The following is a 17500-nucleotide window of genomic DNA, read 5'->3' as shown; positions in this document are numbered from 1 at the left end:
TTGCCTACGGACTCTGACTTTACGCGTTAAAAACTTGCTCACTCTACCAACAATAGGCAATAGGAAAGCCGCTACACATTCATTAGGATTCATTAACTAGGATTAATAAATGATGTTCAAGATTGGTTCATTATTAGTCCACATTATTAGGTTCAAGGACTAACATTGACTAAAGACACCTTATTGTAGAGTTTAACCATCACGAGACACGAATACACCGACAGTAGAGTTAAATCTCCATCACATGTTGAGTTTTCTCCATCACTAACACACAATTCATCACACAATTCCTCGTCTTCTCTTTCTGTTTTCTGCTTTGAGATTCTGACGAGGGTTTCAGCAGTTTTGCTTCTAAAATCAGGACCTCACACACAATTATTTACTCAAATGAAGACTCGACAGTAATACAGTGCAGAATTTATAGATTGTTGTTTCTCAAACTACTGAAGTTTCTGCAAGAAATCATAAAGAAATGTATTTAGTGACTAAAGATCAAGTATACGTGTGATTGAGCATTTTAAAACAGCTGAAATAAAGTCTTAAACACACAAGACTGCTGCTCCTAAACTGTCTCTGATTGTAATGAAGCTAAATGAGCAGGTAAAATAGGAACTTTAAGCTTTACCAAGTAAAAATTATCTTAAAAGCAATGATAATAATCTCCCACATTCTGCTCCTGTATAGCACTGTTCAGTATTTGTGTATAGCAATAAGCTTGTAACTAGATGAGGAGTTTTCAGTGTTGGATTGACTAAAGTAGGAAAACACACAGTTTAGCAGAAACTTTCCTGCTGCGCTCAGAGAAATAAAGGCTTCTGCTCTATGAAGACCAACAGAGACACTGAGGAGGAGCTTCTGAACACAGACCAGACGCTCTCTCAATCACAACACACAGCACACACACACTCAGCCTCGTCTGTGGACACATCTGCACATTCAGGCACATTTACACACTCCACACACACATGTCTGTGTATATACTAGTTCAGGTATGGTGTCACCGTACTTTGAGTCAGTCTACAACTAAAGTTTTCTACATTTGTGTAGCCACGTGTTTTTACTGTGTTTATTCTCGACAGCTATATATCCTATGACTAAAGTTTGTCTTTATTTCTTATTTTATTCAGTAGTTTATCTCTTATCTATCATCTTGTTGTTTTTTAAGGTCATGGGTGGTCGTATAAGCATTTCACTGGATATTGTCGGGTGTATGAGTTTGTATTTGATAAAGAAAACTGAATTTTAATGTAAAGTCAAATGAGATATTGCCATAAAACAACATTTCAAGTCTTATTTTCTCTTGATTTTTCATCTTTATTAACACTTGATGTGACTCTCCCTTGTATATCCATTGGGCTCAGCTAATTTTGTATCTAACAGTAATATTTTGTACTAGTTTTAGCATCCTGATCATCTTAAGTTGCCCTTTTATATTAGTTCCAGTACTGACTGATCTAATGTATGTCTTATTGTAAAGCGTCCTATAGAAAATACGAACTAAAACAGAGATCTGTGAGTGCTGTATTCATATATAGACCAATAATGTTATTTAAATTCTTATTTTATAGGTCCAACACTTCTTTGTTTTCTTCAGAGAGCTCTCAGATTTAATCTTAAATACCTTTTTTACTTTCTCCAAATCTTCCTTCAACACACTCGTGCTCAGAGAAGCTGCACAGATATCTTCAGCTCCAGTGGTTTGTGTGTTGTCTTCAGGACACGCCCACAGTCAGGAGAATCTCATGAATATTCATGTCAGTGTCACTCTGTGGAGCCAGTAATATTTCAGGATATACCTGTAGATCACACAGGTGTGTTTTAGTGAAGTGAAAGAGTCAAAGAGCTTAGATTGTGTTCCTGCTGCACAAGAGCGTCTGTACTTCTGCATGTGAGTTTCATTCTTCTACATTACGCTTATTTGTGGAGATGATGAAGGGATTTTAGATGTGTGAGTGTGATTTAAATGTCCGATCCTGAAGATCAAATCCTCAAACATGGTGTCAAAACAGTCACTTTAACACTCTGTCAAACCAAACTTTACTATTTAATTTCTTAATAGTGTTTGTACTCTTTTATATCAGACTGACTTGATAATTTCAGATCCTTCAGCACAAATAAACTGTAAACAGAGAGAGTCACGAAATCTAAAGTAAAGTTAAACCAGACCTTCCAGTTGAACAGGAAGAAAAACTCCATCAGAAACATGCTGAGGTTCCTTAAACAAACTGCATTTAACTCTTAACTGCCAGCGGAGTTTAGTACTAACTAAAATAAGTAAAATAAACTTAAGATTATCTTGACAAACTATATATAATATGCATGTGTTATATCAAATGTGAGCAGAAGCATCCAGAGTTTGTCAGAGTATATATATCTGCAGTGAAATGGCTGAAAGTCAGTGTGTGTTCTCCCTCATCATGTGGTCTGTTTCAGTAAGGTCTTGTTTGTGAAGTCAGCATTGATTGCTATAAAGTGTGATGTTCTTAATCTCAGTATATTGTCATCTCCAGGTGATGGTCAGCGGCTGATTGTTTCCTGAACGCTCTGCTAATGTCTGCATTGGTGTTTTAGCTGCAGTATGGCAGAGGAGCGAGTAAAGGACTCTCTCTCAGAGAAACACAGGTATTGACTCTGTTTTTACACCATTATTTCAACACTTTCTCTGAAGAACAAAGACCAACAACAATGCACTTATTTGTGTTGCTATTGCCTGATCAAATGATGGACAAAGCTTCAGTTTACCTTCAGGAAATGTGTTTAGATCAGTCTAGATTACAGACAGCTTGATCTGGTGTCCTCTTTACCAGAGCGCAATATGTGTCATGTGTGCTGTTTAAAGTCCTGAACAACATCAGAATTAAACCTGACCACAGATCAGTTTGAGCAGCCCTGATCAGACAGACCTTCAGTCAACTATTAGTTTGTGCTGAATTAAACTGAACAAGCTCATATTTGTCTGATAAACTCTTGTAAAGGAGACTGAAGTTTCTCCTGCAATTTATTCATCTAGTGTTTGCTTGTGTGTTCAGTGTGAGATCAGGATCATATGTGTCCAGCTCTGTGTCTCTGAAGAGTGACTGGTCTAAGGATCATCCACCATACCTCACAGGGAAAACACCATCACCTGCTCAAAGGTATTTTGTGTTTTACATTATTGCTCACACATGGACTGTTTCAAACATTTTATGTGAACCAACAGTTCAGTAAAGAGAGTCATTCCTGATTGAATCAGTTGTTTGAATGAATCAAATGACTCAGTGACTCATTTAGGCATTGACAGACACCTAGAGTCAGTTTTAGTGTCTTATTCACACGATATTTCAGTAAATAATAATTTCATATTTTAATGTCAATTTAGATTTTTCACCTTGAAATTTAAAAAAAATAATTTAGTCATAGTCAACCCTGTATGAATTTCCGCCTTAAAATATGTTTTGAAGATGTTTATTATCAAACTGGTACAAATATTTATTAATGATTATGATTATGTACTGTGGCAAACCTGCCAGTGCGATGTCAGCATCATGAGAATGGTTCCCTTACCAATTAGGGATAGTTGCAGCTTGTTGGGAGAGAAGTACATAATCGACGCCATCGAGGAAGACAGTGAGCATGATAACATCAGGACTCTTGCTGTGCACTCCTCTCCCACGCAGACCCTTAACTAGAACGCATAAGCACAAATCCCGGACTTTCTACACTTGCACATAGTCTCTGCCAAACCACAGCATCCGATCACCAGGATACGAGAATGTGGAATAACCCTGGAAAATGTGACCTGCAAAGGGCACTATGCATCCAGTACAAAGACCTGCAACCCTCTTGTTGAAGGACAAGAAAATGTCTACACAGGGACAGGTTCTGCTAATTCTCCTGGACCACTCTCCAAGACCCCATGAAACACACAGTCTTGGTCCCCTGGACTACAAAGAGTCACCGGGCAACACAAGACTGGGGCCACCAGCTAGATTCCCCCACCACCGGCTGGAGGTTTGCTGCACCAGGAGCAGCAAGCAGACCGGAAACTCCGGAGGAGCTAGACCCAAGTCCATCTAAGTCCCATGCCTCACCCAGCCTGTTACGTTGTGATCAAGAATAGTGTCTTGTACTGGGTTGCTCGGGGACAGGGAGAGGAAAATTGCAGATTGGTGATACCAAGTTCACGGACTCAGGGGGTGGTGTCAAAAAAAGGGTAAGGACCACGCTCATACAACTCCTAGAGTAGTACTACTGGCCAGAACTGAAAGCAGAGGTATGACACTACTGCCAGCAGGTTCCAGGCTGCAAACATACCTCCCCCCAACCACCAGTGCCGCCCTTCAGCCACACTGGTAGGAACATGGTGAGACATCCATCTCTCTTCTCAACCCCTCTTTGATTAGAGATGGAGCTAAACTTTGCTGGACAATGGCCATCCAGGACTGAAGTTGCCCATCCTTGTTTCAGATGCTTTACACAGTCGTGACTTTTCTGTGTGATTTCTCAATTTAATTTAATTCGTGACACAGCAGTGGCCGATCACGCAAGTGACTAATCTGACTACTGTCCTAACTGTCTCATTATTTGCATTGCTCCTGCATTAATTTCAGTGTTTGTAAGATATATCTGTATTTGTTTGCCTCAAAATGTATTGTTACTGTAGTTTTATTTGTTAACAGTGTTGAATATGAGTTACCAGATGCAGGAGCCAAGATTAACAGGACCCACAAGAGTTTCACAGACAATCTCCTGTTGATCTTCCAGGTGGGAAAAAATATACCAAATGGTTATTGAAAGATCCTGCTTCTGCAACATTTTATTTATAATAGTTATGTTTTATTTGCTTACTTTTAAGAAAGAAAATATATTTGATAAATAAGGAATAATTGACTCTGGTCTGTTATTCATAAAGTTATTTTTGAAAAATTCTAAAGACCAGAGTCAATTATCCCACATATCCGACCAAGCAAGGCTGTGTTTAATAGATGTCTAACTTCTTGGCATACATCTAAATATGTCTTCTTGACAGAATAGCCCACAGAGAGTAGCCCAATCAGTAACCCAACAGACCATCAAAAAACAGAATTAACTTGTTTTAACAAAGGAATGGATGCACTAGCATATCTGATATCTAAGTCATACTTGTATAATGTTAGTATCTTTGTTTGTAGATTAACCAATGTGTCCTGGCTTGAAAGTCTCTTGATGGTCCGTTGTAGTTGCTCCTCCATCAGTTGGTCAGGAATTTAGCAAGGTACTTAACTGTAATTGTCAAGGATAGGGAAATGAAAAGAACTAGACATGGGACCTAGTAAGCGTGGGTCCCATTTTTGCTTGTGACCACTAGCTTCCAAACAAGCATGAACAAACACCAGAATGGTAAGAGAAAACTGAAAGGGGATGCAACTTATATGGGGCTGATAATGTCACACATTCAATATCTAAGTAAACTGATGGGAAGTTGCCTTCCAGTGCCAGTTTATGTCCCTTTGTCTTCAGGCAGGGTTTACCTGCAGAGATTACCTACAACCACACTGAAACACCGGAACAAGCTTATCAAGGTCTTATTAGGTATACTTAAAACTTGCAAGCAGGTGTGTTGAAGCAAGGTGGAGCAAAACTCTGCAGGGACACTGGTGCTCCAGGAACGAGATTGGTGACCCCTGATCTACTGTCATAAGTTGGCTGCATATGAGCGGATGCAGTTGTCTGTTAAACAAAGGAGATTGAGGCCATTTGGGCCATATGATTTAGGACTTGCCATGGTAACTCAGCCTGTATGTGTGGCTTTATCACTTATCAGTGGGAGATTTTGTGTCAGTTTGTGAGTCTCAGAGGGCTCCCTACACACCCAAACATAGCACAAAACTAGTCACAGATTAGAAACAGGTTAGACAAGCATGAGATGTGTAGTCGTTTCTTCCTGTGTATTTGATCTACTCTAATTTTGAACTATTCTTGGACATCTATTAGTTTCACTTACAGTTCAAATTTAGCCATGTTTTAGCCAAGAATCTTTCTAAAGATGCATATTAGACATCTTTTCAATTCAATTCTTGCTGGGATACTCTTATTCCTACAGCTCAAGTCTTCTGTAATGTTTTGATGTGACTTTTCACTGCTGTTTTCAATGTTCAAAACTGTATGTGAATGACATTTTTGATTAAATATTGCTGTTTTCTCTTTTCTTCAATCATAGAATCTTGAGAGTAAAATTGTCAGCTTTTTAAAGCATGAACTGACAAAGTTTAAGAAAGTATTAGACAAAGAATACAGTCAAGAGTTTGTAAAGGACTTTAATGAGAACAGAAGCAGAATCACAGAAGCAGCTCTTGATCTCACACTCTTCTTCCTGAGAGAGATGAAGCAAGATCAAGCTGCTGATACTCTCGAGGGTAAGAGACTCATGGGTATCTGTCAGACTATCACATAAATATAGCTGAAAAGCCAAGTATAAAACCATCTGTTTTTGCTCCTGTGTTTAGATGAGCTGTTCTTCATTAATGAGTTAAAATGTAGCCTGAAGAAGAAATATCAAAGTGTGTTTGAAGGAATTGCTCAGCAAGGAGACTCCACACTTCTGAATAACATCTACACCGATCTCTATATCACTCAGGGTGCGAGTGAACAGGTCAACACTGAACATGAGATTAGACAGATTGAAGCTGCTTTCAGACGTCATCAGTCACTAGAGATGCAGGTTGAATGCAAACATTTGTTTGAAGCACCTGAACAAGACGAGCAGATCAGAACTGTCCTGACAAAAGGAGTTGCTGGCATCGGGAAATCAGTCTCTGTGCAAAAGTTTGTTCTGGATTGGGCTGAAGGGAAAGAAAATCAAGACATCAGCTTCATATTTCCTCTTCCATTCAGAGAGATGAACTTAAAGGAGAAAGAAAGACAAAGTTTAAAAGACCTCATAACTCAGTTTTTCCCAGAGACTAAAGGACTGGACCTCACAAGAAGCACACGATTCAAAGTCCTGTTCATCCTTGATGGATTGGATGAATGTCGTCTTCCTCTGAACTTTGCTGGTAATGAGACGTGTCGTGATGTATTTTCAGCAGTCTCTCTGGATGTTCTCCTGACGAACCTCATCAAGGGAAATCTGCTTCCTTCTGCTCTCATCTGGATCACCAGCAGACCAGCAGCTGCCAGTAAGATTCCTGCTGACTGTATCGACCGGCTGACAGAGATACGAGGATTCAATGATGCCCAAAAGGAGGAGTACTTCAGAAAGAGACTCACAGATCAGAATCAGGCCAGAGAAATCATTGATCACATTAAACAGTCAAAGAGTCTCTTTATTATGTGCCACATCCCAGTCTTCTGCTGGATTTCAGCCACTGTTCTCCAGAACATTTTGAAGGAGAACAGAAATACTGAAGTGAAACACAGGGCTAATGCTGAAACACTGCAGGAATCTCCCAAGACTCTGACACAGATGTACACACACTTTCTCCGCTTTCAGATCCAGCAGAGCAGAAGAAAGTATGATGGAGAAAACACACCAGATGTCTCCTGGGATCCAAACCTCATCCTTTCACTGGGGAAACTGGCCTTCCAGCAGCTGGAAAGAAACAATGTGATCTTCTATGAGAGCGATCTGAAAGACTGTGGCATTGACGTCTATAAGGCATCGGTGTACTCAGGCATGTGTACCCAGATCTTTAAGGAGGAGACGGGAATCATTCTTGGTACCATGTACTGCTTTCTTCACTTGAGCATTCAGGAGTTCATTGCAGCGCTTTATCAACATCTAATTCTAGACATAAACAAGAAACCTTTACCTATCTTCAGACAGAAAAGCAAAACTAAATGTATGATTGATTTGCTGAAGACTGCAGTGGACAAGGCTCTGGAAAGTGAGAATGGACATCTGGACCTTTACCTTCGCTTCCTTCTCGGTCTGTCACTCCAGTCCAATCGACAACTATTACGAGGCCTGTTGACACAGCAGGATGACAGTGACCAGAGCAAAAAGAAAATAATTACATACATCAAGCAGAAACTTGAAGGGAATCTGTCTCCAGAGAGATCCATCAATCTGCTCTACTGTCTGAATGAACTGAATGATCAAACTCTGCTGAAAGAGATTCAGTCTCACCTTAGTAGAGGAAGTCTGTCATCTGCTGACCTTTCACCTGCCCAGTGGTCTGCTCTGGTCTTTGTGTTGTTGACCTCAGAGGAGGAGCAAGAGGAGTTTGAGCTTCAGAAATTCCAGAGATCAGACGAGTGTCTCATCAGACTATCAGCAGTCATCAAAACCTCCAAAAGGGCTCTGTAGGTCAAAGTGCTTTTTTCTTTCATCTAAGCTATAACCAATTAGTTATTCAATACAGTTTTTAAATCAGGGAGAGCTTAGGTTACATTAAGCTGGGTTTTCAATGAGTAAAAGTATATGTAAAGCTAAGATGACAAGTTGTACTCACTAACTAATAGTCACCACAGTCATGTGTGCTCCAAACTATAAAACACACCAAATGGACACACAAATATTGTGTTTGTCCTCTACGCAGGCTACAGTGCTGTAATCTCACTGTTCGGTCTTGCGAGAGTTTGTCTTCAGCTCTACAATCCTCAAACTGTGTCCTGAGAGAGCTGGACCTGAGTGACAATGACCTGCAGGATTCAGGAGTGAAGCTTCTCTCTGATAGACTGAAGAGTCCAATCTGTAAACTGGAGATACTGAGGTAAAAAGTTTTCCACTTAACAAAAACAAAATGATAGTTACATATTGTGTTACCGAATGTAGAAGCCCCTTCAGTAAATTGGCAGTTGAAGAAACAAAACATTTGCAGGGATATGATTTTATTTAAATGTTTTGGCCATTGTGAACAACAAAAACAACAACAACAACAACAACAACAACAACACAAATACAAAATATGTAAAAACAAACAAACAGGGTTTGGGCCCTGGAGAAGCCTTTGTCTACTACTTTTGAGCTGTAAGTGACTAGCAGGAGTGAGTGAAGCTTCCATAACTTGCAGGGCCCTACGAACCTTGCAGTCAACAAAATATTTTGAGTATTTGAGTTTTTTGATTGTGTCAGCTGATTTCAGGGGTTGATCAATAAGGAGAGATAATCAGAATATGTGTTTTCAGGATATATCACTGGTGTTCAGCAGAAATATCAGTTAGCGTTTTCACAACACAAAGAGATGTGTGATTGTCCAACTGTGTGATGTGGACTATTGCTGTGTTTGTAGATTGTCTGGCTGTATGGTGACAGAGGAAGGCTGTGGTTTTCTGTCTTCAGCTCTGACTTCAAACCCCTCACACCTGAAAGAGCTGGATCTGAGCTACAATCATCCAGGAGATTCAGGAGTCAAGCTGCTCTCTGAACAACTGGAGGATCCAAACTACACACTGGACAAACTCAAGTACGTTGAGTATTACTGCCCTTGTCCTTTTACACTTAACACATCTTCAGTAAACGCTTATCTTTAGGAGACTTAGGAGACGGGGTGTTGTGCTCCCTCATGTGTGCCTAATTTTAATAAAAACTGCACCTCCATGGTCACTTCACCACCTCCACCCGTGGAACCCTTCACTGAACTTGTCAGTGCTTTCAAAATGTTCCAGGTCTCAGCTTCCACAGCTTCAACTGCCTTTGTTATTCTGATAGCACTTTTTGCTTCATCTTCCTAAAGGATTCTCCACCATTCTACACCCGGATGCCTTTTTGCAAAGAACCTTCCACATTTGTCAATGCCTAGCTGTCTGCCATGTATCAAAAGTCACTCCTCAGTCACCTGTTACGTAGCGGATGCACCTCGCTACGCACATAAGGTTAAGGATGACCGCTATTAAAAGAGGTCACCCGGAGTCCCCGTTCCTGTTCCCCAAGTACTCACACACAGGCCAAGTTGCGAAAAAGGGGTAACAAATTAATTAAACAAAAATTCCAGTATAGGAAGCAGGGAACAAAAAGGCCAAAACAATAAACAAAACAAGGTACGCTACCTATTATTAAATTTCTTACCTAAAACCGAAAATAAAGTTCCGTAAATGAAAAACAGTAAACATTTAGCCACAGCTAACAGAATACCGTCCTAGTACCGTATTTAACAGAGTATCTCACCAGATTACTTTATAACAGGGTTGTAGACATGAAATAAATGATCAGCCACCGCTAATGCAAGTTACCGTCCTAGTACCGTATTTAACAGAGTATCTCACCAGATGACTTTGGAAAAAGGTTTCACACAGAAAGATATCGCTGCCACACCGAGAACTTAGAGCAATCTGCTCACACACACAACAGCGAGGGGAAACAGGAAGAGAACTCGATGAAGAGCGCAAACAGCACGCTTTTATAACTGGCTCTTTTATAACCCTCTCACAGCTGCACCTGATCTCCGCTCATGTGGAGAGAGAGAGAAAAAGAGACCGATAGACGATACAACACACAAAGGAACAATACACACTAGCATTGTCAAAATAATGTTACTCCATATGTAACACACCCTTACCTGCTGCCTGCTTCTCAGTACCATATTGCATGCCTTTAGGGAGATGATGGGTACACAGAACTTTACTTTCCCTTTCCATGGTCTGTACTTAGAGTTCGTAGTCCTGTTTTATATTAGAGAGATGAAGTTGATTCAACAATTTTGGTAAAGGAAGTTATCAGAGGAATCCAAGTCAATGAGAGCAAAGGCACATATTGAGGGAGTGGGGGTGAGGTAGTTTTACTGGCAACAGAGAAAGTTTGGTTATTTCACGTGTACATCACTGACTCCTGTCTTGTCCACGTTAAGCACTGCTCACACTGTGCAATTTCAGCCACAATTTGTTCAAGACAAATTTGGAAAATCCTAAAAGTTTTATATAATCATTCAAAGACATCTGGTTAATAGTCATTGCATAAAAATTTTCTCTCTGATGAAGTTCTGGCAGTGTCAAGCTTTGAGACACATTCCTGCAGTGTGATTCAGCTGTGACAAGCCAAGAATCAAACCAAGAACTGATAGGAGTGCCAAATCTGATGGCAGACAACTTCAAACCAGTATGGGGGAAACTGCTTTTTTCTGGTTTTAATATTGAGAAACTTTGTGAGAATAACTACAACTTTAGTTTGTTTAAGTTTACTGTGAGATAATATGTCAGAATGAGGGATAGTGAAAGTGTGGATAGTCTGCTGAGCTACATTTGTTTCAAATTTTTTAAAATTTCTAATTGTGAGCTTCATCAATCTTCATAAACTAGCCTATGTGTGTGTCATGATCACCAGTGATCTAGGCCTTGCAGTTTGCTGAAGAGCTACACATCGGTCACTATATGAAATACAACTCCCAGAATTTTGCACTCACACACCAGTTTCTGATCCCCCCTGAAAGCCCACTCATTAGTAGTACTATAAAGACACCTCATTCAGACACACACTTTGCTTAGACTTGTTAGCTGTAAGCAGGGGTGCCTGCTGGCTGTCATTGGTCCTCTGACAACCTTTTGCGGATGAAACTAAAGATCGGGTTGGGGGGCTGGGGTCAAGGTTGGTGTCGCAGACGGAAATGAAGAGAGGGCTGGGGGGGTCAGAAGGAAGTGAAGGGAGTGGGGAGGGGATGTAGGGCGTTTAGGCCCCTAACAATATCTCTGGGGGCACCAAAACTGCGTGGGCCTTGATAATCGACCTAAATTCCCCCCCCCTAGCAGTGCCCCTGGCTGTCAGTGAACAATTCTAAGAATGTTACCTGCCTTGTTTAGCCTGTTTTGACCTTTGTTTGTTTCATTGTTTATGTTGTTTTGCTGCCTGTCCTGACCATTTGCCTGTGACTTTGACTACGCTTTGGAGTAGAAAGAGCAAATATATAAGGAAAAATGTAAAAGTAAAAGCTTGTCAGAAAATTAAATAATAAAGTACAGACCTGATACCAGAAAAATCAGCTTAAATACAGTAACAAAGTATTTGTATTTTGTTGGTTCCCTTCTCTGTTGATAAGAATAATTCTGACTGCAGGCCTGCTGAAAATAAAGTGCTTAGTGCTTGTTTACTGACTGAATTTCAATCTGTGTGTTTAAAGTGTGGATCATGGAGGAGAGAAGAGGATTACAGCAGGACCACACAAATGTAGGACTACACACACACACACACACACACAGCTTTATTGAGTGTTGTTGTGTTATAAATGTGCGTGTTCTTGTGTTCAGATGGCTGTTTTCTCACACTGGATATAAACACGGCAAACACTGAACTCATTCTGACTGAGGAGAACAGGAAGGTGGAGTGTGTGTGGGAGAATCAGTCGTATCCTGATCATCCAGACAGATTTGATCGTGTACTTCAGGTGTTGTGCGAAGAGAGTGTGTGTGGACGCTGTTACTGGGAGATTGACTGGAGTGGAGATCATGGTGTGTGTATATCAGTGTCATATAAGAGCATCAGCAGAAAAGGAGGCAATGAGTGTTTGTTTGGACGTAATGCTCAGTCCTGGAGTTTGATCTGCTTTTCCTCTAGTTTCTCATTCATACACAATAACATAAAGACTAATCTCCCAGTGAAGCCACTCAGCAGTAGGATAGGAGTGTTTGTGGATCACAGTGCAGGAACTCTGATCTTCTACAACATCTATAGAGACACAATGAGCCTCATCCACTCAGTCCAGACCACATTCACTGAGCCGCTCTATCCTGGGTTTTGGGTTTATTCTGGATCATCTGTGAAACTGTGCTAAAGTCTGCAAGACTGACAAGAGATCAGTCTACAGGATCAGTCAGTAGCAGTGAGATGCTCTGGAGTCTCTTCCTCTCATCACATTAATCCTCCATCTTAACTTCTGTCTCTGAGAGAACATGTGTGTCCGAAATCCTCATCGAGTGTTTTGTGTGTGTCTGTGTAAGAGAGAGACAGAGATCATTTGAATTTACTTTTGGATGGGACCAGGCGGTGTAACGCGAGAATGAGTACTAGAAGGATCCAATATGCAAGTAATAATACTTTATTGACACAGTCAATATAGCATGAGAACAAGTCCAAAATAAAACAGAAAATAAACAAAGATCAGGTATCCCGCTAAAACAGGGATCTGGGAAAAACAGACAGGTACTGAGTAGCTCTGGGTGTCAAACGGTTCTCCACAGCAGCCCTGAACACAGACAGAGAGCATATCAAAAACAACAACGAACTGACACGTGTTATATTGTCAAATATTTGTTGTATTATATTGTGTGGATCAAACTAGAAGATTCAAAATGAATGGAGCAGCTAGCGTTGAGCTAGCAGAGATTGTATAAGTTGTATCATCACTACATTTGTATCAACTTGAGTGACTCTGGCTGTTTCTCAATATGCGTTAATGTCTTTACTTGCGTTCTTGTGTCCTCGTGAAACGTTATCAACCATCGCAGAGGTACTGTTCCAATTCAAAGTTCACATCTTGCCAAGTACAGATAAAATTCCCGGATGTGTACTTGCTCTGGCCCTTTTGCCAAGGATGCTTCGAGAGGTGACTTGTGCGAACTTACAAAGCATAGGTATCCCAGAATACATTGCAACGTAACCAGCGAAAGCTAATGGCGAAGGAGGAAACCCGCAGGGTTTTAAGAATACTAGTGGTGGGCAAAGCGAGGCTTCGTGAAACACTGAAACAGTTAAGGCAAATGTGTCGAAGCTTCGAAACGTTTCGAAACCCCACTCTACAGTGATGCCTAGTGGTCATTTTTATGTATTGCACTGGAACAGTTTCAACAAAGAACAGTTGAGCAAATTTTATTTAATAGGTATTAAACCCCACTTTGTAAGATCAAATCCTCAAGTGAAATAGTGGAGTGGTTAGGGTTCCTGACTTCCATGCGGAGATTGTTGGTTCGAATCCAGGCTGATACAGCTACTTTGAAATGCTTTAATATCAGTTTAAGATGCTTTGTTCGTGTATTGTTTTGTTTCAACATTGCTCTGACATCCAAATAAACACTTTGTGAATAAATATGTCTTGTTTCGGTCATAAAACAGGGTTGTTGCTAGATCAGATACAGTTGTGGACGGAAGTTAACAAGAATTATTTATATTATTCATTCAATTTCCCATTTATTGTATTTTATTAACGTCTACCCTAACCCTAAACCCAACCATCACAGTACTGTAAAATATTAATTATTGTTTTACAGTTACAAAAATGATGGTTAATTGATGGCGTATCAGCAGCTGTATCCTATCTAGACTACACCATAACAGTAACATGATTAAAACACATAAAATCACGATTTAGGAGTATTTGTACAAGTCGGGATTCGAACCCAAAAGTCGTATGAAGGCTGTAACAACATGCACACGCACAGTCCACTAGGCCATATGTGACAAAAGTGAAGTTTGACCCTATCAGTCAAATGCAGATTCTCCAGGTCTCGAAACGCTTCTGAACTGATCGATGCTTTGAATTGCTTTTGTCACGTGACCAGGTGTTTCGAAACACTTTAGTCATGTGACCTGGGTGTTTCGGATCATTCTTCGGTACAGTGTTTCGAAACACTTGCGCTTCGGGATCGCGACACAGTGTCGAAACGTCAGTTTCACGTCAGCCATCCCTAAAGAATACTCCTCTGAGGTGTCACAAATTAAAGTTTTAAGAGTTTTTCAGGCGATAATGTAGTTGTTTTAACCTCGAATCGGCAGTTTATTTATAAAGATAGCACATCTTTATTGATGTGCCTCAGCTTATGCGGACTCTGACCCCCAGCGTGTCAGTGATAGCTTCGTGATTCCTTCCCCCGCCGAGAGCAGCTTTACATCGGCTAGTCCATTACGGATGTACCGCTGGATCGCATCTGTCAATTGTAGTTAAAACATGATATTTAATACATCTTGTGCATATCTAATGGACAGTTTTTGGTTTTATAACTCTAATATTTGTTATCAGCTGTATTATTTTCTCAGTGTTACCTTTTATAATTGTCTGTAATTATGTTACCGTGTTGTACGAGGTTTGTCTTTATTTACTAAATTGCTTAACGTTATATTTATTTCTTATTGTGTACATCTTGTACTTGTATAATGTCCATTGTAGTTTATTATATCTGATAATCAAAGACACGGATCTGTGTATAATAACCCATTTCACTTCACATTTATAGTGATTTATGTTTACATTTTCTTCAATCAAAAATATCGATTTATAATATTAATATAATAGTAATAATAAGGCCATGCTTTATATAATTAAATCATTATATTGTTAATGTACAGTGAAACCGATGAATCCATGGTGAGGTAAGTGACGTTATAAAGTACACTGCTGTTCCATTTGAAGAAGAACCCAACTTGTGTCCTCGAGAGTTCGTTTTTTTAAGTCTGAACTTAGCAAGTCTGAACTTCCAAGGACGCAAGTCCAAACTTTGCATGCTTGGTATTGAGAAACAGTGATTATGTTCCTGCCAATAACCTGTTTTCTGTCTCCTGTTACTGTTGTCGATTAATAAAAAGATTGTGTTCGTGGGTTTATTGTGGACCTGTTTCATTCAAACCCTTGACTGTATTCAGCTGAAAAACCTATTGAGATACTCGTTTTTTATATCTTACAGACTTTGATGCCATGCCATCCCCAGAAAATTTCCTTAATAATTAACGTAAAGTCATCAAATTATTCACAGGTGGGATCCTATCAAGCAATTTTCTCAGAAAGCTGTTATATCTTATAAGCTAACTAATATACTGTATGTTTATCAGTGTCGCTCACTCATAAATGACCTTTTGTTCAATCGTTTTGGATCAATGTGAATTCATTAATTATCCAATATATTTTCATGATTTCTCTTTATACTATAGACACACTGTTTGGGGTTTTACACAAAAGAATAAATATGTTATTACAAATAAAAGAGTTTTGAATTAATTTTATAATGAATATTTCTCATATATAAGCATCTTGTTATTTATCGGAAATCATATATCTATAAGTGTAAATATATTAAATGTAAGCCCCTTTATAGCATAATAGTTTCATATTCTTCATTAATATTTCCTTTTCATCTGCCCTCTTGTTTCCTTTTTTCTCTTTTACATTTATATTACTTTTATTTCTTTATTATAGAACATGTCATTTCTGTTTGGTTAATACAGACTGCTCTGTGTTTGATTAGTGTATACTGTGGCTGATTTGGTGTTGTTGCCATTAAAATAAAATCTTTGAGCCCGTTTTCAGCTTGTGCTTCCAGCCGGGACTTTTATTTTGCCATCCCAGCGCTCACACTGAGGCTGATGTGTTTAAATTTAGCAGAAGCTGAACTAAATCTATTATCAAGGGAAATATTAAGACAGAATGGTGAGGAGTTTGGGATAAAGATAAGAAGGGACGATATTTATATAACATTAAAATATTAGTGGAGACAAATAAACGTGTGTGTGTGTGTGTTAGAAACAGGAGGAAAATCTGTGAAGGAAGAGAAATCGTATGGAGGACATGATCATAACCGTCTCAAAAGAGGACACACAGGACTTAAGACAAGACACTGTGTTTATAGGGAAGCACACACATGGTTTATACTCACATTGTAACCCATACTAACAGAATGTCAAGATTATTAATATGAAAGATAAATATTAAGAGAAGCATTATTAGACATAATCTTACATTTACTCTGGAAAATAAACTAGAGTCAACATATGTAGATAAGGTCTGTTAGAGCGAATATACAATTTAATTTTATGGTTAAATACAACTTTTCCCTTGGTTTTATTGTGTGGTTTGTTTTTCTCGTTTCCCTCCATGTCAGACTCCTGTTCCACACTCCAGTCCAGCAGGAGGCGGTAAATCAACAACAAATAAGTTTGACAACCGCCAAAATACTGAAGTGGACAAACCGAAAGCGTCAAAGAGCTTACATCGTGTTCCTGCTGTACAAGAGCGTCTGTACTTCTGCTGGTAAGTTTAATACTTCTACATTACGCTTATTTGTGGAGTTGATGAAGGGGTTTATATGTGTATAAGCGTGTTTATAAGCGTGATTTATAGGACTGTCTGCTCCTGAAGCACAAATCCTCAAACACCGATTAAACTCGGTCCAAACACGGTCATTTGAACAATATAATGGGTTATTTTCATCCATTGAAAGTGTTTGTGCTCTTCTATATCAGGTTGACTCGATAATTTCACGTCATTCAGCACAGAATAAACTTTAAACAGAGTCAGGAAATCGAAAGTGAAAGCAGAGCTTCCGTAAACAGAAGAATGCGGATGATCCTTAAACTGCATTTAACTGGGAACGTTTTAGTACTAACTAACTACTAACTAAGCTAATAAATAATTAAAATAATAAGTTAATAGTTGTCTAAAGCAGAAGTTATCGTGACAGACACATACATATCAAATGATCAAATCTGAAATACCTGAGGTGTCAGATCAGGGGTTAAACCAACTGCATTAATGTTAATCAGTGTATATATATCTGTCGTGAAATGGCTGAAAGTCAGTGTGTGTTCTCCCTCATCATGTGGTCTGTTTCAATAAGGTCTTGTTTGTGAAGTCAGCATTGATTGCTATAAAGTGTGATGTTCTTAATCTCAGTATATTGTCATCTCCAG

General features: G+C 39.3%; 2 protein-coding genes across 2 annotated transcripts in view; both read left to right on the top strand.

Moving 5' to 3' along the window:
• The first annotated feature begins 1651 nt into the window (after positions 1-1651).
• Positions 1652-15415, top strand: LOC130221907 (NLR family CARD domain-containing protein 3-like). Its single transcript, XM_056454461.1, has 10 exons — positions 1652-1888; positions 2511-2622; positions 3030-3134; positions 4659-4743; positions 6179-6374; positions 6465-8262; positions 8499-8672; positions 9192-9365; positions 12009-12055; positions 12136-15415. Exons 2-10 carry the CDS (start codon positions 2579-2581, stop codon positions 12657-12659), a joined length of 3147 nt encoding a protein of 1048 aa, XP_056310436.1. The 5' UTR covers positions 1652-1888; positions 2511-2578; the 3' UTR covers positions 12660-15415.
• Positions 15416-16755: 1340 nt separating this feature from the next.
• Positions 16756-17500, top strand: part of LOC130221898 (NACHT, LRR and PYD domains-containing protein 3-like) — a 19011-nt gene continuing 18266 nt past the window's right edge. Inside the window, exon 1 of the mRNA XM_056454442.1 lies at positions 16756-16841. The gene's annotated coding sequence lies outside the window, so the exon portion shown is untranslated. The remainder of the gene's footprint in view (positions 16842-17500) is intronic.

This window comes from Danio aesculapii, chromosome 4, assembly GCF_903798145.1.
Source record: "Danio aesculapii chromosome 4, fDanAes4.1, whole genome shotgun sequence".
In the NCBI taxonomy this organism is placed as follows: Eukaryota; Metazoa; Chordata; class Actinopteri; order Cypriniformes; family Danionidae; genus Danio; species Danio aesculapii.
Note: the sequence above shows the minus strand (reverse complement) of the source record. Positions and strands in the feature narration are given on the sequence as shown.

Coding starts and splice junctions, on each gene's coding strand:
- LOC130221907 (XM_056454461.1), top strand. CDS start 2,579: ATGGCAGAGGAGCGAGTAAAGGACTCTCTCTCAGAGAAACACAG. Junction 6,375..6,464: donor AGCTGCTGATACTCTCGAGG/GTAAGAGACTCA, acceptor TCCTGTGTTTAG/ATGAGCTGTTCTTCATTAAT. Junction 8,263..8,498: donor AAAACCTCCAAAAGGGCTCT/GTAGGTCAAAGT, acceptor TCCTCTACGCAG/GCTACAGTGCTGTAATCTCA.